The sequence below is a fragment of the Tinamus guttatus genome, unplaced genomic scaffold (genome assembly GCF_059628265.1).
Source record: "Tinamus guttatus ecotype Peru unplaced genomic scaffold, ASM5962826v1 Tinamus_guttatus_pri_ptg000649l, whole genome shotgun sequence".
NCBI classification, from domain to species: Eukaryota; Metazoa; Chordata; class Aves; order Tinamiformes; family Tinamidae; genus Tinamus; species Tinamus guttatus.
The window spans coordinates 1,457,202-1,477,456 of NW_028289183.1; the positions used below are offsets into that span (position 1 = coordinate 1,457,202).

At 41.5% G+C, this 20,255-nt stretch overlaps 1 protein-coding gene across 2 annotated transcripts; it reads left to right on the forward strand.

The window, feature by feature from the left end:
• Positions 1 to 1,145: 1,145 nt before the first annotated feature.
• ACOX1 (acyl-CoA oxidase 1) lies at positions 1,146 to 19,358 on the forward strand. 2 transcript variants are annotated; one of them, XM_088535944.1, is made up of 14 exons: positions 1,146 to 1,289; positions 2,369 to 2,528; positions 7,790 to 7,950; positions 12,875 to 12,982; positions 13,491 to 13,610; positions 13,741 to 13,856; positions 14,638 to 14,807; positions 15,118 to 15,280; positions 15,996 to 16,186; positions 16,413 to 16,592; positions 17,199 to 17,304; positions 17,394 to 17,537; positions 17,955 to 18,161; positions 19,156 to 19,358. In XM_088535944.1, the coding sequence occupies exons 1-14, from the start codon at positions 1,175 to 1,177 to the stop codon at positions 19,204 to 19,206; spliced, it is 1,992 nt and encodes a 663-aa protein (XP_088392070.1). In that variant the 5' UTR covers positions 1,146 to 1,174; the 3' UTR covers positions 19,207 to 19,358. The 2 variants fall into 2 exon arrangements, with proteins under 2 accessions (XP_088392070.1, XP_088392069.1); XM_088535943.1 differs by lacking the exon at positions 7,790 to 7,950 and adding an exon at positions 10,962 to 11,122.
• The last annotated feature ends 897 nt before the right edge of the window (positions 19,359 to 20,255 follow it).

The window sequence follows — 20,255 nt, forward strand, 5'->3', positions numbered from 1 at the left end:
TGCAGGCCGTTGCAGTGCACAATTGCATGCACGCCAGCATGCAATGCCAGCATGCAAATGCCAACGTTACGCAGCACTGCGCACCCCCGCGTGCACGCCCAGCCCCAGCGCGCGCGAATGCAGTGCAGGGTGCAATGCACACGCAGACAGCGCTGCAGCGCGCGCACCCTGTGCAATGCGCAGCCACCCCCACGCAGCGCCCTATAACGCCTATAGCCCGATACTCCCCAATAGCCCGACACTCTCTATGGCCCGATACCCCCCTATAGTCCGACACCCCCCTATAGCCCGATACCCCCTATAGCCCGACACCCCCCTATAGCCCGATACTCCATATAGTCCAACACCCCCCTATAGCTCGATACTCCCCTATAGCCCGATAACCCCTATAGCCCGATAACCCCTATAGCCCGATACTCCATATAGTCCGACACTCCCCTATAGCTCGACACTCCCCTATAGCCCGATAACCCCTATAGCCCGATACTCCATATAATCCGACACCCCCCTATAGCTCGATACTCCCCTATAGCCCGATAACCCCTATAGCCCGATACTCCATATAGTCCGACACTCCCCTATAGCTCGATACTCCCCTATAGCCCGATAACCCCTATAGCCCGATACTCCATATAGTCCAACACCCCCCTATAGCTCGATACTCCCCTATAGCCCGATAACCCCTATAGCCCGATACTCCATATAATCCGACAGCACCCTATAGCCCGACACTCCCCTATAGTTCGATACTCCCCTATAGCCCGATAACCCCTATAGCCCGATACTCCATATAATCTGACACCCCCCTATAGCCTGATAACCCCTATAGCTCGATACTCCCCTATAGCCCAATGCTCCCCTATAGCCCGATAACCCCTATAGCTCGATACTCCATATAGTCCGACACTCCCCTATAGCTCGATACTCCCCTATAGCCCGACACTCCCCTATAACCCGACATCCCCTATAACCCGACATCCCCTATAGCCCAATACCCCCGGCCCGTGGCGTACGCGGGGCCCGCGCGGTCACGTGGGAAGGGGCGGTCACGTGGGGCGGGTCACGTGGCGGGGCGGGTGAGGAGCTGAGGCGGAGGAGGAGGCCGCGCAGTCGGGAGGTCGTTGCGGGCGGACGCGGGTCGTAGCGAACGGGCCTGGACGGGACCGCCGCGACCATGGTGATGAACCCCGACCTGCGCAGGGAGCGCGCCGCCGCCACCTTCCAGCCCGAGCTGCTCACGCACGTCCTGGACGGCGGCGCCGAGCGCACCCGGCGCCGCAGGGAGATCGGTGAGGGGGAGGCCGGGCCTGGGGGCTAGGGGAGAGCTGGGGGGGGGAATAGGGAAGAGACCCCTCGGGAAGGGGATGGGGTGCTTGAGGGCGCCTGTGGGAAGAGGGGGGTCGGGGCGGTGCGAGGGAGGGGGGCAGCTCTGGGGGGAGGAGGACTCTGAGGCGGGGGGTGTCTGGGGGAGGATTGGGAAGCACTGGGGAGAGGGGGCAGCTAAAGGGAGAGGGAGGCCCCGAGGCCGGGGGAGCTGCAAGGAGACGGGCTGCAGAGCAGGGGGCTCTGTGGGGCAGAAGGGCTGCAGGGAGCCCCCTTCCCTCGGGGCTCTGTACTAGGGCAGAGAAGTGGGGAGTGGTGTCACCTCCCTCTCCTTCCCTTCCCAGAAAACTTTTTGGAGGTTGAGCAACGTCCCTTTTAACCCCTCTTTCTCTGTAGGAAGATCTTAGGGTGAAAACCGTGTTAATTTAATCTTAGAAATTTTCTCCTCCTTTTTGCTTGTGCATACACGCTTGCCCAACAGCACAAATACTTGCTCATGACTGTGACATGTGAGATCAGTGGATTGTTGCTACCTCTGTCCTTTCCCAGCCCGTGCTGGGATGGCCCTGTCGGAGGCCAGGCAGTTGTATAACTCGTGTCCAAAGGGTACATGGAAGCCCGTAGCCTCCAGGTACCTAAGTTTTGAGTCAGCAAAATGGGAATAGGAGCTGCACACTCCTTCCGAGGTGCATGGAGATCAGACCAAGGTTCAGGGGCAATCTAATCCTGCGAGAACAAGGGCTATCTGAGGACTGAGGTGGTTGCTGAGGGCCCTGCAGTTCTTACTCTGTGAATTCTGCCAAGTCCAGGGTGCTCCTAGTTTAAAATATGGTTTATGTGTAAAACAGCAAGAGTGCCCTGTTGTAAGAGACTTTCCAAAATGTTCCAAAAGCTCTGTGACTTCTTTCTGATTTTGTTAGCTTTGAATTTCACTTTTAGCTTTCAGATAGAAGTATGAAGAACGATTCATGCTTTTCATCTGCTAGATGAAGATTATTGTGGCCTGTGGAAACTGAATTTCTTTTCTCTTCTGCTCTGTTCCCAGAGGCCTTAATTGCTAATGACCCTGACTTCCAGCATGAGGATTTGAACTTCCTCTCCCGTAGCCAGCGCTATGACCAAGCCATCAGGAAGAGCGCTCTGATGGTGATGAAGTTAAGAGAATATGGAATTGCAGATCCTGATGAGGTCTACATGTTTAAAAGGTACCTGAGGGTAGAGTTTGCTTCTTGTATTCACTTTTATCATTCCTAAGAATGCTGGAGTTGCCTTTTTTTTTTTTTTTTTTTTTTCTTTCCTTCCCCCAATGTTAGTTTTTTGTGGCATTCTAGATTGCACCAACCACCCTCCCACCGCCAAAGTTGGCCTCAGTAAACTTCAGATCCAGCCCTCACTTCCTCAGCATTGTTTTTTTTTTTTTTTCTTGCAAGGCTAGAGTTAACACCAAAAATAATGACCTTCTGCGCTGTATATAAGAGTGAAAACAGGGCGGCTAGTCTGATTCGTAAAAAGGAATGAAAGAATATTTAGTGAAATAATTTGACTCTGCATAGATTTGACAGGGTGACAACTTTAATGGGACCTCTTATACCTGATTACTTCACTTTGCACTTAGACCTGATAAAGTTGCGTTATAGGCATACTTGAAAATGTTCCAAGTTGGTTTATTAGTTCTTGTTTGTAAGCTTCCCTCTCTGTTCTCCGAGCTTCTGGTGTGGTAGTGTTTCCCTTTGACCTAGAAATTTTTTGTCTGACATTTTATCTACCTGATTGCATTGCCTTTTGGTTAAGTTAATAAAAACACTGAGCTTGTCTGAGTTGAGTTGCTTGTAGGGAGCTTTTTTCCTGTCTGTGACCTATTTCTCATCTTTGTTTAATTATACCGGAGTTTAATAAAACTAAGACTACTTAACAGATTGCACACCTCTAGAAATATGGACATAAGACCCTAAAAATATCATCTGGCACATTAAATAAACAAATATACTCAATGCTAAAATCACAAAGTCCTCTCTGATTATATTTGTAGGGAAACTTTCAAGTCCCAAGTGACTATTGGGATCAGTCCTACGTGCTGTGGTTTTAATTTCAAAGAACTGTTGTTCACCAATATGATTTATGTCATGAAAGATCTCGTGGAATTAATAAGTGTTTTTTTTTTTTTTTTTTTTTTGAAAACTATTATCAGTGAACAATGGCTACAAAAGAAAGTTCAATGACTGTGTTAGGTTATGTAGATACTGTGTGACAAAAGTTGTTAAATGCTAATTTGTCCTACTCAGGTAAACATTTTCAATTATTTTTAAGGAGAAAACTCAGACAACTCCATTCAGTATCCCAGCTGACAAGTTTTCATGGAGTTAGCGATGTAAATACTGTGCTTAGTTAGCATTGTTATTAGTATTTTAGGAAAATAGGATTTCTTGGATTAATCAGATAATACCTTCTAGTTTTGTTGTCCCATAAATACATCTTGAAGTCAGCAATTCATATTTTTTAATGGATAAATGCTTAATATTTTATGTAGATACTAAATAATATATCCATATCTTATCAATAGTCAAGTGTGGTCAGAATCTGTATTCTGAAATCACACAGAATCACAGAGGTTGAGGTTGGAAGGGACCTCTAGAGATCATCTAGTCTAACCCCCAGTCAACTGAAATAGTTGAAGACTTGCTTATTTTCAGAGCCAAATCTAATAGCAGATACTCAGGATAATTGAGTAGACTGACTCTGTTTCTCAGTCTTCTGTGTTAACAAGAAGTAGAAGAATAGAAGAGCAGTACGGTTTACTGGCAGGTGAGGTTACTTTCTATGAGAATTCCATGCTTTTTATATTTTTTAATTTAAATTTATTATTAGAGTATCAAGTGTTATACATTTGGTATTTGAAAAAGTAGATGTAAATGTTAAAGTACAAGTGAACTCAAAGGATTAGAAGATAATCCTTTGATCTTTTTCACCTATTAACCACTAAGCCAATATCCTCCCTTAAAACACTTTTTTTTTTTTTTTTTTTTTTTTTTTAACTTAATCATAAGTAAGCGCTTATGGAAGTAAGTTCAGTCTCTTGTGTATCCAAACATGTCAGTTGATACTTACAAGAAGAGAATTTACTTAACTAGAAGACAACCTAGAGGCTTGTGAGACTCTACCGTGTATCTGGTCTTCTTCAGTTTTCCAAACTGGAAAACTGAAAGGTTGTGATGTTATGACCTGACTTTATTGAAGTTCATAAAATAGGTTGAAGTCTTTAGTTCGAATGTAAAGTTCTATCTATTGGAATTGGCAATCGGATTCCTGCATAAGAAAGGTGAAGATACTTTCCAGCATTTCCTCTCTTGCACTCATCCTTAAGAGTAGGAACAAAGATGCACTTACATACGCAGTCACTGTCAGTGAGCTTTTTAAGATTGAGCTCATCTTCATTTAGCTGTCACACACTACAAGAACTTTGTTACCAAACTCTGTCTCCCAGAATGACAAACTTTAAAGCTTAATTTATGAATAGCCTTTGAAGAAGAAAGCTTCCTTCAACTGCCCTGAAGATATGTTTAAACAATTGTTGCTGTCATGACAGGTTGAGAACTTCTTATACCTCCTCGTTTCCATAACGGATTTGTTGGGCTCCAGTGCTTAAGAACTGCTAAACATATTTAGAAGCTGTTTTAATTGTTATCTAGTCTTTTCTTTTTCTCCTCACATTTAACCTGTCAGCTCTGCAGTTATCACTGTGACTCGTTTACGAAGGCCAGCAGTCTTAAAGTGCCAGTAATTGATGTTTCTTTTGCGATCTAACTACAGGAGGATGAAAATCAGCGTGAACAAGTAGAGATTACTCCTGTTCCATATACAGCTTTTTGAAGAAAGCAGTCTAGTAGTCTTAATTCGTCTTCTAATTTAAATGTCTGTCTGTGAGGAAAACAGAAATAAGAGAAGAGGTAAAAAAAACAATTAGGAGAAACAGTGGCACAGAAGAGATCTAAGAGCTGCAAGTCAACAGATGATTCTTGTGTTCATGAGCATCATTACGTGGTTGTGCACATTCCTTTTGGGATTGTCTCTGCTTCTCACCAGGAATACTTTCCAGTTCCTGCAATCAGAAGTTCTAGTAGGGTCTCAGGCAACGACAACGTAGTGGGATCCTATTAGCCGCAGGGATTTTTCTTTTGATACCACAGCAACAAACTCCTTTCCTAGTCGTATTTGTTAACTCTTGAAACCCAGTAAGCGCATGTCAGACCTGTTGCCCCCACCAAAGATATTCTTCCTTCAGAATGATCCTGGGAATTGCAAAAGCTAGAAAAGATATGCTGAAGATTTTGCTTTAAAGCCAATATACTATAACCTAATTGTGCAGTCTGAGAATGTCTTTGCACTTGTTCATTTAGATCTGGACTCTCAGGAAGTGTAGACTTTTATTGCGCTGCTCCCTGGTAGGTATGCTATCAAACCAGGTTGATCTGTCAAATACGAGCATTCTTTTTTTTTTTTTTTTTGTGAGGGTGGTGTTTGCTGCTGGAAAGCTGGAAAGACTGACTTTGTCCAAGTAGCACGTCATTACACATACCTCTCCTGTAAGTGGATTTGGGACTTCAGCTGCCTTAATTTACTGTGGCTGTTTTAGCAAATCGGACTTCAGATCAACACAGGATATCTGTGATAACTGATGAAATTGCCAGTATTAGATGCAACATTCCCTCATGATGTAGCAAATTACTCCAACAGTTAAGCAATTCAGGCTGTGCAAGCACGCATTTGGCATTTCCCACACTGTGATTGAAGAAGCAGAAAGGAGTGGAGTTCAGAAAGAGAAGGAAAAGCTTACTCATCCCCTCCAAGTATAGTACGTCTTATCAGGTTGTCCTTTGTCCTGAGAAAACAGGATCTTCATGTGAAGGTCCATGGCATCTTGTTTCTTCGTAGACACTTAATCAAGCAGTGTTAGTGGTTAATGTGATCACCTAGGAAGTAAAAGGTGCAGTTATTACTGTGTGGCTTGTGGAGTAAAAGAGGGAAAAAAATCTAGCAAACTAGAGCAAAGTTCAGGGCATTTTCAGTCTTCTCTCCTTGTAGCATTTGTAAGCCTGTGGTGAGCCTGTTAAACAGATACGCTGCAGTAGAACTTATAAGACAGATAGTTTACAGAATATTTCCTGCTCAAAGAAGTGGCTATCTTAATCCCAAGAACTCGAGATTGTTACTTGGACTACATTAAAACACAGTTAACTCACTAGTAGCCTGCACTGGATTACTTGATGACAATAGTTTTGGTTCTGGAAAAGGTTCATGGCTCACTGTCTTGTCCATTTAAAAACTGTTTTAAAGTGAGCATCTTCAACAAGAAGTTCGGTGGTACTTTGGAAGTTGTCCCTCTTTCTCTTGTCCTAAGGCTCCTTTTGAACTTTTTCTGCAGTGATCTGTTTTTGAGTCATCAGTTATTTACTCTCTGCTCCCAGGTGCTCATTCATAGTGTAAAATGCTCATCACAAAAATTTGAAAAGTTCTGTACAGAGCATCTGCTACTCATTACAGATCTGTATTGATAGCTAAGTCTTAAGAAATGTGCTCCTTGGGCAGGTATTATTACCTTAAGGTTGGCAGATTTATTTCCTCTCCAGATATTTTGAGCAAGTAGGAGTTTTGCACGTTTTCGGACGGGTAGTTTCAGAGCACTTGTTTATTGTTTTCAACTTTGATACTCAGTGAAAATCAGCATTCACCTATTAGAGGTGGAAGATGGAGGGAAAAAAAAATCATTCAGACTTTACAGAATTTTGAAGGGAAGTTGCTGCTACTCCATAGATTTTTTTTATCAGTGAAATATTTTAGCATGTTTAGTGTTGCAGAGTTTCTTTTAATTGGGGAATGTATTTTGCCCATCCTCATTGCTAAGATATTAATCAAGCTTTCCCTCATGAAACAATTTCTATTTTAATGAAGTATATCTACTTAAAACATGTTTTTTACATTGCATTCTGTAGTACTCCATAATAGTAATTTTAATTGAAGGTCAATTCATAATCTAACAACTGATGGAAGTAGATACAGGTAATAGACTCCTTTGAAAAAGCACTCGCAGGGTTACTAAGGATTTTTCTTTTCCAATACTTAGTGGCTAAGTTGGTCATTAGCAGTAGTGGGATTTGTAGGGCTGGGAGATCCCAGGGGAAGGGAAACAACTTGATATTAATGGTTCTCAATTGTAACTTCTCAGGGAGTCTTTGTAGCTTTTTTAGTTAACTAGCAAAAACAAAAATTGAAGGCTGAATAAAATGCCTGAAAGAACTGTTTTCCCCACTTCTTGCGTCTAATGTCTCCGTGTTTTGGAAGTTGTTTGTGGACCACAAAAATCAATGATAGTGCAAGCAGCACCTGTTTTATACTCCAGTTGGCAAAAAGCCTTCCAGGGGCATGTGAACATTAAGACTGAGATCCAGATCCCTCTATTTTTCTCCTGTAGAATATGTTTGGGCTCTTATGCTGATCCGTTGGGTCTGCACTCCAGCATGTTTCAATACACCGTAGAGACCCAAATGACTGATGCTCAGAAGGAGAAATGGATACCTGAGGTCTATGGACTCACCGTAATTGGCACCTACGCCCAAACCGAAATGGGACATGGTTAGTTCCTTTCAGGGATCATTGGGTAAACTGTTCTCTAACTCCAGTGCCTAATTTGATGCTGCATAGGTAAATCTAAAAGATGAAAGGTAAAATAGTTAATTTGGTTAACTGCTATTTTTTTTTCTACCCAGTAGACAGACAATTGTTCCATGTTTTAACAATTGCAGAGCTTGTTTTTAACTTTTCCAAAATGCACCTCTGAGCTGATCACTGACTTCCTAGTTCTTTACTCTTGTTTTAAGATGAGGAGGTTCTTCTAAACCGTGGTAGTCTGAGTTTTAGTCCCACTAGTTGGGACATGTCAGTAAACAATGCTATGGTTTTTACTTTTACCTGAATTTAGGGCATGTAAGTTGCAGAGTTTTTGGAGCACGGATGGTTTGCATAAATGGGTCGGAAGTGTGTCTTTAGATGCAACGCGGCGTGCTGAGATTACACTACTTATGTTTGTGAAGTGAGGTATGCTTTGCCCCAAGCACTCTTTTTCCAGATTGCACTCCATTGCAGCTGTATAATTTCACAGTAAGATCTTGATTTCAAAGAAGAAAAATCTTGCTTGTATTACTGAGGAAAGCTGTCTGCACTTACTCAAACAGAAGAGCATTTAATGGAGAAGAACCCATTATTTTGGTGCTGAACCTGGAAGCCAAATGCATGAGCAGGTAGAGTTTAACAGAAGAGACTTGAGTGCGTGTGCTTGCATTTGAACCTGGAAAGCATAATGTCTGCAAGACTGTTGGACAACTGCCTGAGTTAGATGGTGATACCAGTTGCCCGCCTGCTAAGACAGCTGCTGTGTTACTGAAACATTCCAAGAAGATGCAATGGAGGGAATGTCGTCTGCCCTGATTCAGGGATGGAATTGGCGAACAGGTCAACGCTGGAAGTTGAGACAACCAAAAATGCCTGCTAATCTTGTTTGCTTTTTCACACCACCTTGTTTAAATCAGACACAGCCACACGAAAATGATGACTTACCTGCTGTTTCACATTAGATTATTGCACTTTCTTGACTGGTGATGGTTTGGTTTGCTTGCAGTTTTCATATTTGGCGAAAAAAATATTGTTTTGAAGCTTAACAGAGCTAATGTGGTGATAGTATGGTGAAGTAAATGTTCTTTCCATGCTGAATTATTTAAAATGCAACTGTATGGCATTCCTGCTGTGGGTGTTGGGTACCTAACTACTTCATCAGTAAGGTTCTTGCAATAATCTTCACTAAGCTCTGTTTAATTATTTTTAAGCACTGTGTTTTGAAATTGGTGATGGGTAAATAGGCCTCTGGATTACTGACTTGAATCCCAGCCTAAATGGGTACTAACTCAGTTTTAATGACTCTCTTCTTGATGGCCTGTTTTAGTTTTAACCTATTTCATACTAAATAAGTCTCCAAATAAAGGGAGTCTTTTATTAAAAGGAGGACAGGCTTTAAAAAAGTTAAAAATGAATTATGAAAAGACAGTACTGTTTCCACCTATTCTATAGGTTGTAAATAAGGATTTTGATCTTTGGCTGTCATTTGTCTACTTCTCGGAAGCACTAAACACTAGTTTCAGACTTGGTGTTCCTGTTTTTTTTTTTTTTTTTTTTTAAACTTTCTTTGTTCAGTCAAAAAGTTTTAGAAAGTATTGCTATCAGGCTTGTCTTTAAATAGTGAAATTTATTTGCAGATGCATGAAAACATCAAAGAACTACAGTTAGTTTTACCCATAGTAAAGTTAGTTAGTTAGTTACCCATAGTAAAGTTAGTCTTACCCGTAGTTACCCTGTAGTTTATATTAATGCATAGTTTGAGGTTAAAAACAGCATATCCTTCCCACTTGAAGGATGCCAGATGAGTTTAAGCTATGTTCAGAACACTGCTCTTCCCAAAACGCATATCTTGCATTAAAAAAGCACAGACATTATATTACATCATGCATAAATGTGCCAGATGGGCTGCGGATTGAATAAAGTTCTGATTCTCAGAAGAGCTGTCCAACTGTTTTAGTGCTTTGGTTGCTTAAATGTAGTGTTGCCAGTCTTGAACATTAGGGACTAATGCTATTCACTTCCCTTATTTCTCAGAAGCTGGTAAATGTTCTGAAAAATAGTAAAGGCATTTTGAGAAATTTCTCACTAGCAAGTGAAATCTTAAGACTGTAGCCTCTCAGTCAAATATCTTTACTGTCCCTTGAAATTATAAGGGGCAAGAGTGAAGAGGGCTCTGTAAATAGTCAAAACTATCAATATTAAGAAGAATTAGCAAAGCATTTAATGTTTTGTTTGTTTGTTTTTATATATATCCAGAAACTTAATAGACCAGTCGTGTTTGCCTGAACCTTAAGGAAAACAGTAGTTCTAGTGAAACACGTTTAGCTAGAGACACAGTGCTGGTGACTTACAGATTGAAAAAAGTCAGCCTTCTCGCAAAGTTGTTTGTAGTCACAACTTTGACTTGCCCATGCAGGGCACTGCCCTTTTTAAGGGAACTCTTATAAAAATAGTAGAAGTTGGTGGGAGTTCAGGGATGGAATCTGGGGAGTGGAATAATGTAGTATTGCCTCTAATCTTTCAAGAAAAAATTAATTACCTAATACTGACATTACTTTAAAAAGTGAAAACATTCAACTGCACTGTATCTTCAACAGAAGGACAGTCTGATCCAACCCATTAACTTACACATGCCCTGATTTTTAAATGGTAGTGAGCGTCTGGCCTTCCTTCTTTTATTTTTGTATTAATCCTTTTAGCCATGGAGGCTTCAAAAATACATGAATGTTATGTAGGATTAGAAAGAAATGCATTGCAGCAGAGAAAAGGACAGTGCTTTAGCTTTCTAAAATGAGAAAAGGACAGTGCTCTAGCTTTCTAAAATATGCTTGCTGAGTTCTGATTTTCTGATTTACCCAATCTTTTTTTTTTTTTTCTTTCCCCCCTCTCTCTCCGAATCTCCACCACGAATACTTATGCTTGCTTCCCTATCATAACATTCCCTTCACACCCCCTACCATGACAATTCTTCACAGCCTTGTTCATCGTGGACGGCCTGAGCCTCTGGACCTTCATCTGGGCATGTTCCTTCCTACCCTTCTCACCCAGGCAACCCCAGAACAGCAGGATCGCTTCTTCATGCCTGCCTGGAACCTGGAGATCATTGGCACATATGCCCAGACCGAAATGGGCCATGGTACAGTACATTCCCTAAATGCTATTTTTAAGCATGGTTTTGTGTGTGGAGAACTTCCCTGTATAGGAAAAAATGGTGTGTGTTTATGCCACAGTCTTTACATATGCGGTGGTGGCCATAGAGAAAGAGAGACTGCCTTTGAAATGTTTAATAGATGATAATACCACATGCAGCTTGACCTTATTTTTCTCCTATGGGAGAGGTTGTGATGTCTGTGATTTTGATATATGCGCATACCAAGTGCCCTTCAAACCAGTGCAAATGATTTAAAAAAGAAACACCTTGTATATATGGATATGGTGATGTTAATGTGATGGCATCCATTTGTTTCTACACTTACCATTCTTTCCAAAATGATTTCTGCTTTACTCTACTTAGCATTCAGTGTGAAGATAAAAGGACAAAGTTTTAAGATCCTAAAAGTGATGCTTTTAAAAAAAAAAGAGCAAGCTGCTTTTCAGCTTGGGACTGACCCTGGATCAGAGACCATGTGGAAAACTTGGTTCCATTGCCCATGTTTTGCAGGGGTCTTTATCCCCCAGCTCCTTAGTTTACTCCTCTGTGTTCTTTTTAATTGGACCATGAAATGGTTTCTGCTAGCTGTGTCTCAAGTAAACTTTATTCTTTGCTATTCCTTTGTTTTTGAGCTTTGAAATGGATTGTGATAACTCCAGCAGTATTTTGGCTGCAGCATTTTTTTTAAAAACACTTTCTGAGTTTCAAAGGGAGCATGCTGTGTCTTGTGAAAACTTTAATTTCGACACCTGAGAGTTGCAGATGAGAACTTTTCTTTTTCTAAAAATGAGCGGGATCCACCTTTGTGCTGAAGTGAAGTAAAAAGACTGAATGAAGCGTAAAATAACTGCAAGTCTGTGGAGAGTCTCTTCCATCTAGTGAGGTTTTGAAGAAGCCTGCCAGGAAAGTAAGTCCGTTAAGCTGCCTGTGGGATTGCTGCTGTTGAGCTCCACACTTTGGAGGTGATGTCCTGTTTCTTGGTGAAATGCTTGCACAGAGTATCTCGCTCTGTATTATTCTGTCAGTCTGGACTGCCAGGAGTGCTTCTAGCTTGGCTAGCTTAATCTTAAAGGCATGGCCATACATCACAAATGCAAAGAAAATGCCGTTCGGTAGGACAGGTATGCATGAATTGTTAAGTGAAGATTTGAGGTCAGAAGATAATAGAGACTGGAATTGTTACCTTCATCTTTTTTGCAGTCTCTTCATCTAACTGCAACAGTAACTTGGTGTATGCATGCTATTGCTTGTGCTCATGGAGCTATAGGTGATCTCATTTGGGAAAAACTGCTCTATTGAGTGAGGGGAATGTAGGCCTGAAAAGGAAATACAGATGGGCACTAATTATTCCCTCTTGTAGCTGAGAAGTATGATTGTTATTCTGCAATTGATCAGTTCACGATTTTAGTCACAGCAGATGAGTGGGACTCTATGGAGATTTTTCACTGAGAAAATGCTCATGCTGTGCACTAGGAAAAAAGTGTCAGATTGGAGGTGCTTGGAAATTAGTCATGGAACATTGTAAAAAATAGCATGTTTCTGGAGAATTACTTTCAAGTTCCAGAATACAGCCTGATTTTTCCCTTTCTCAATTGGTTGATATTTAGTCCATTATAAAACCTGAAAGATAAAGTTAAAATGCGCATCACTACTGGAGTTCAACTTTCCATTGTCTAATTCTGTCCTTGTTTTGTGATTGACTTCCTGTCAAAACCAAATGTGGTTGCTTGTTTGCAGGATCTCATCTTCGGGGCCTAGAAACCACAGCCACTTATGACCCAGCTACACAGGAATTCATTCTCAACAGCCCCACTGTGACCTCCATTAAGTGGTGGCCAGGCGGACGTAAGTACATGTGTCTGTTTAAGTCTAGAAGATGAGTGAAAAACATAAGGAGGTGAGTTGTATGTATTCTATCTGCAGCATGGTAATGAAATTTGATTCAGTTTGGGTAAATTTGGTAGTTTGCTTTCAGCCAGCTAGCAGCCTTAGCAGAGCTCCGTAAGGCTTCTGATTATCTGGGCTTTGGATTGTTTCTATAAATCAAATCGTTTGAGTTTGATATAATTTTTGATCTGTTGTGTCAAAATTATTACATTTGAGGTGTCTGAGGCAGCCTTGAATTAGGCAGACCTTTCTCTGGCTTCACTGGTAGGCTTAAGATTAATTGTATAGTCAAGAGAATCATAGTGGATAACATGGAGGACTTTGTCTAGGTGTAGAACTCGGATGGAAATCAGTGCTGTAATTACGTTAAATATGGTGTGGTTAATATAATCTCAGATCCTGCCTCAAGGAAGTGGGAGTGTATGTTTAGTTTGTTAATTTTCTTTGATTTCCCCTCGTTTTGCAGTTGGAAAGACCGCGAACCACGCCATCGTTCTGGCGCAGCTCTACACCCAGGGCCAGTGCAAAGGGCTGCATGCCTTCATCGTTCCCATACGGCAGCTGGGCACCCACGAGCCTTTGCCAGGTAGGAATCTCCGGAAGGGTTTAGGACTCCTGTACGCATTAGATCTGTCTCTCTTCAGCTTTGTACAGCTGCATGTGTCTTGTTAAGGTATGTGCATATCTCTCAGTGCAGCTGGGTTTTGTCTTGGCAGGCATTACGGTGGGTGACATTGGGCCAAAATTTGGCTATGACGAAGTGGATAATGGCTATTTGAAAATGGACAACTTCAGAATTCCTCGGGAGAACATGCTGATGAAATATGCTCAGGTAAAGCAGGAAGCTTTAGCATAAGCTGTTAGAAGCAAACACCTCAATGAGCTAGCACTTAGCCTTGAGTGATATGTTAGACTCTATATGTCTAACTCCTTGTTTTCTTCAGGGTTAAATCCATCCGCATCTCACTCTTCTAGAGAAGGAAGAGAACCCTTTTTAACTTTTAACCAGAAGCACCTTCTTTGGAGCCTTTGAATGTCCTGAGCTATGGTGGTTGAGCTGTGTGTGTAATAACTGACAGTTTATTACATATCTGCATTCCCCTTGTTGTTGTTGCCTGATGGTATCAATACCAGGAAAGGTTTCTTGACTTCACGAACTGCCCTCACTTCATTTTATTTCTAATATGAACTCATGGTTGGCTACTGTGAAGTTTCCTCCTTCAGAGTATCCCTGTTCTGTTTGTCCTGAATCTTACAAATGAATCCAATTTGTTTTAATTTCTTCAGTTTCACTTCATCCCAAATTGCTCTATGAAGTGTGCAGGTAGTGTAGGAAGGATGGAACTATGATGACTCTTCTAGGGCTGTTTGAAGATTTTGCCTCTAACTCTTGCCCAAAGACTCTAAATGAAGCTCAGAAAACAGTTACCCACTCAGCCAGCAAGGTTTCACTGTGGTATTCTGGGCTTTCTTTTAGATGCTTCTTGGGTAAATACCAGCGAGACCATAGGCTGCTTTTAAGTGTTACTTGATGAGTTCAGAGCCTGAGATGTGAACATGTAAAGGGGAGGAAACTTTAAAGATCAATAGACTGTTTTTTGTTTGTTTGGTAGGTTGAACCAGATGGCACTTACGTGAAGCCACTTAGTGACAAGCTGACCTATGGGACCATGGTGTTCATCCGAGCCTACATTGTAGGAGAATCAGCTCGGGCCCTGTCCCGGTCTTGCACTATTGCTATTCGCTACAGTGCAGTGAGACACCAGTCTGAGCTAAGGGCAGGGTAAGTTTGAAGTGCAAAAGCAGCCTAAGCCAGTGGTGGAATTCCCAAATGCTGAGGGGAAGGAGGAACTGTGATTTGATGCTATTTTACTTAACACTTGATAGAGTCTTAAAACACTGTTTTCACCTGAAAAGTGAAAATCTTTTATTTCTGACTACCCAATTCTGCTTTTTGCTGTATGGCCTTAGATACTGACTTGGATAGTTCAGGCTGCATCTCTATCAAATGAAGAAGTTGCTTGGAGTTGAACAGAACTTGTGTAGGAATCTACCAGGCATTGACATGCTGACCTTTTTGTGTTCTGCTCTAGGGAACCAGAACCCCAGGTCTTGGATTATCAGACCCAGCAGTACAAACTCTTTCCTCTCCTGGCAGCAGCATATGCTTTTCACTTTGTGGGAACCTACATAAAAGACACTTATCGTCGTATTAGTGGAGACATCATTGAAGGGGATCTGAGCGAGCTGCCAGAGGTACCGTGTCTGAAAGTCAAAGGGCTTTTGAAGCTTCAAAGTAAGATTTGCTTACAGCATGGGAGGCAAGGAATCAAGCCTTTAGGCTGCTGCTCATGAGATGGCTTGCACTTATTAGATCCAATGATTGTAATTCCTGGATATGCTGGTGACTTCCACCTGTTTGCACTATTCATCTTGCAGAGCAAAGTGACTTTCTAGGAATGATTGTTTATTAACTGGAAGCAGAGTTAAGACTGGTCTTTGCTTCTGATGGCACCTTCTTGATTATCCTTCCAAGTAACTACAGTAGAATGGGTGACAATCAAAGTTTTGGGATCATATTGAAGAATTAGGATTATAAAGTGAGATTCTACTAGAGATTCTACTGGAAGAAATAAGGGGACAAAAGGCCACTGAAAGCAGTTCTGTACAAAAAGGCTTAATAAATGAAGAGTGCAGTAGGCTATTCATACTCTGAAGAATACTATGCATCATACATAGACAGGAAGGACTAGATGATCAAAAGCTACTTACATATACAGAAGCTTTCAAGAAGTGAATTATAAGGACTCTGTTTTCCTGAGCCCAGAAAAAAGAAAGAAAAAGCAGGATGCTGTTGGACTATGGACAGGAGGCATTGATGGTGTTTTCTCTGCGAGCTTCTGATCCTAGCAGGATATGCTCAAGCTGAGAATGTAATCCCACTGTTAACTTGTTTGCTTTTGTCCATCAGCTTCACGCACTGACGGCGGGGTTGAAGGCCTTCACTACCTGGATTGCCAATGCTGGGATTGAGGAATGTCGAATGGCCTGTGGTGGCCATGGCTACTCCCGCTGCAGTAGCCTTCCTGATATCTATGTCACCTTCACCCCAACTTGCACCTATGAGGGAGAAAACACAGTCATGATGCTGCAGACAGCAAGGTAATTCCATCTAGAAACTTTCTTGCTATAACATTATGGTCTTTGCAGCAGAAGTAGTGAGAGTATCTAAACTATCCTGTACTAACATGAAATTATTTCCACTTCTGCTCTTGCCCCGTTGGTGCATATTTTAGCCTGCACCTACTCCTTGATTGACTCTACTTAATGTGACTTCTGATCCCAGTGAGCCTTGTAACATAAGGATTTGTTTGTTTTTCATCTTCAGGTTCCTTATCAAAAGCTACATGCAAGTTGGTTCTGGTCAGCGTGTTACTGGCACAGTGTCCTACCTTAATGATCTCCCCAGGCAACACATTCAGCCACAGCACGTGGCTGCTAGGCCTGCGACTGTGCTTATCAACGATCCCGTCAGTTTGGTGGAGGCCTATAAAGCACGTGCTACCTGGTGAGTTCACCTGTATTAGCCTGACCTGGACCTGATAAAAACACATGCTGAGAGATGGTAGTGATGTGCTCCCCTCTTCATATGAGCTTGTCAAACGGTTGCTGTTGCTTTGTTCTGAGTGTCATATTCCAAGAAGTGACAATCTGTATTAGGTCAGGCCAGTGTTAAATGCTTTAAAGTTATAAGAGCCTGCGTACAAGAAATTGCTCTCTGCTCCCTGTTCTCTTTTGAAGTCTATCTATTTCTTATTAAATAAGTAAAAGCATATTCAAAACATACAAGTATGAGCATAGCTCAAACTGCTTAGTGGTCTGGAGAGAAACAATCATATTAAAGCCTACTGTGCAGAAAGGGTTAAGCTGGGAGTAGAATAGGTAGATGTGAGCAGATATTCAAGCACCACATCTGTTTTGTCAAATGTCATCTTAGCTGCCTGTTGCTTTGTGGTCTAGCTGCAGCATGGATGACACTGGTCTTAAAAGAGCATTCATGCAAGACCTCTGTTTTTCTGATGTGTTAAACTAAAGTTTCTGTGAATTCACGGTCATCCTGTTGATGTGGTATCACTATATAACCAGTTTCTGTCTTCCTCTTTCTATGAAATAGGCTTGTAGAATCTGCAGCAAAGAACTTACAAGCTGAGTTGAACCACAGAAAGAACAAAGATGATGCCTGGAACGTGACTTCTGTTGATCTTGTCCGAGCCACTGATGTCAGTGATGTATCTAATAAATAAGAATGCTCTAGGAGCTTCCTATCCTTTCACTAACCCGATTGATCTTCCTTTTATCCGTTTTGTAGGCACACTGTCACTATGTGGTAGTGAAAATCTTCACGGCAAAGCTCTCGGAGATCAGTAATGCAGCAGTCCGTGCTGTCCTGACTGATCTGTGTCTCTTGTATGCACTGCATGGAATCAGCAAGAACCCAGGCGACTTTCTGCAGGTCAGTGACACTCTAATGTCATACCTTTATGAAGACAGACTCTGGACAGATTCCTAGAAATATACTTTAAATATAAGGCCTCATGAATGCTTACACATAAGATCTCCACTAGTGACTGCCAAGTGACCCAGCAGTAGTGCACGTCCCATGGAAGGCTCTTGTGTTAGCTTTCCCTTGGGATCCACTGAGTTAGCTACTCATTTTCCAGTTGATGACCAAGTAAATGTCCTTTTTGTTGTTGTCTGCTTGTTTGTTTTTTTAATAAAAAGCTAGTATTTCACAAACTGCTGATTTTTCCTCAATAAAGGAAGATTGACCTACTCTAGACTGTGAGGAGAAGGCTCTTGTAACTTGTATACTGTTCTGATAATCTTCTGTTGTTTGAGGGTTTTTTGTTTGTTTGTTTTTCCCCCCAAGGCGGGTATCTTGACAAATACCCAAGTTAATCAAGTGAACCAGCGTGTGAAGGAGCTCTTGGCTGTAATCCGTCCCAATGCAGTAGCGCTGGTGGACGCCTTTGATTATAGTGATGGTTACCTTGGGTCTGTGCTTGGCCGCTACGATGGCAACGTCTATGAGACCATGTTTGAGTGGGCAAAGAAATCACCACTGAACCAAACGGAGGTAAAGAAACCTTATTTACTTCTCCTAGGCAATGTATGTCCAGACAAATAGTTTAGGGTTGCTAGTTCTGATCCAGTGATATCATCAGCTATAATTGATCAGAAAAAAAACATCACTAGTGATTATGGATCAAAACCAGCAAACTGCTTTTGCCCCACTGCTTTCAGCCTGCTTATTTTAGTCTCTCCCAAATGCACATGCAGTCCTCTGTGGGATACTTCGAGTTCCTCAGCTGGGAGAGAAAATTGCACTCTGCCTAGAAAAACAATTGGCTAATCTCATTGAATTTAAAAGCAATGATCACATGTTTTTAATTTTGCTCAAAGACAGAAAGCTTTACATAATTTCTGGCAGATCTTCTAGTGCCTCCAGGCAGTTGTCCTGACTCTGTAGAAAGAAATAAGTTTGTCCCATCCAGTCCTGTGGAAACAACAGGGTGCTGCTTACCTGTGCTTAGGCTCTAGCTGCAGCTGTGCTATTTTTTTTTTTTTAAAAAAAAAGGGACTATGGGGGATCAGTGTGTCCCTCTTCTATCAGGCAGAACTGAACTCTAAATCCTGTCTTTCTGTAACCTTCACTGCTTTTGATTTGAGCAGACTTTTATCTCCTACCATAGATTGCCAGAGACTACATTAATTGTAACCAAATCCTATCAGAGCTCACTCTGTTTCTTACTATTCCCAATTCTGTGAGGCTTACGTGCTTCATGAGGAAGAAGATTGCACTCTTAAGACCTCTACCAGTTTTTTTGTTAATTAATACTCCAGAGAATTGTCTATGTAAATAGGATTTTTTTTCTTTCCTTCAAACAAGAGATAGCAAGGAGGCTATATGTTTCAGGCTTATTGTCTCCATTTTTCTTGGGATTTTAGTGTTTGTCTGTTCTTCTTATATCCCCAAAGTGACTGAAGGTTTTTTTAGTGCAAGATATAAAGAACTAAGTACTTTTGAAACTCAGGCCTGATGATCTAACCACTGTTTTGTACTCTTACAGGTTCATGAATCTTTCCATAAACACCTGAAGCCAATAATGTCCAAGCTGTGAAGCCAGCTCTCTTAAACATGCACAGTTTTCCTGGTCTGAAAGCTGGATGTTTGCATCCTTTCTTCAGGCACCTAAATCAAACCTTTCAAATCCTGATAGCTGTAGGACAGTGAATAATTGTAACTTTTCTTTTTACTTCTGTAAATTGAGGAGGTGATTGGGGGACTGCATAGGGATAGATGGCTGTTTTGCTTTTGAAGTGCAATTATAGTGGGGGAAAAAAACCTCTTGAACTTCTGAGAAAGCTTTATGGATTCATACAATAATTGCTTTTGTGAAGCTGCTAATTATGCAAGTTACTGTTATCTAAAAAGGTAAAAAGGTAGCAGAGTTTTACTGCTAAGAAGTTAATAGCCCTCAGGCAATAGCTTCGATGAGCAGTTATGTCCTTTTCACCCCCCAAAAAATCATTACCATGTCTCAATCTTTTTTCATAAGACCAGTACCAGCCCGCTCTCCTTGTTTAGCAAATATTTAGGCTGTATAAAGCCTAATTCACAAATTTGTGTGGCATCTGCATGAGATGCTACTCATCTGATGTAGTTGGGAACTGCTCTGCTTCAGTCTCTTTCTAGAAAATATCTCTGCATATTCCAGTGCATCCTTTGACTGCCCTGCAGACTCCCTTCCTGCCTGGAATTTGTGATCTCCAACGCTAGCACCTTACTCTTTTTGTTAATAATATTTCAAAGGAGAAGCTGCTGATGCCACTATGAGAAAAGACGAGTGGTGATAATCAGCCAGAAGCCGTTAATGGATGTTCTGCCCTTCTTTTAACCGTTAGTATTTTCAAAGCACTATCTCAAAGCACTTTACAAATGCTAGTTATTGTCATTTGATGTGGGGGGAAAAAAAAATCAGTTGTAGAAACTGCAAATTAGATTTGTATTGTTGAAGTCAATATTTGAGGGCAGAAATTCAGGTTGTTCTGGGATGTTCTTGTGGATCTCCTTTTTTAAAGGCACTCTTCAAGTGAATCCAAAATTAAGTGTCTGTATCTTTTTTTCCCACCCATGTATTTCCAATGAGCTTTCTCTGATCAGCTTAAA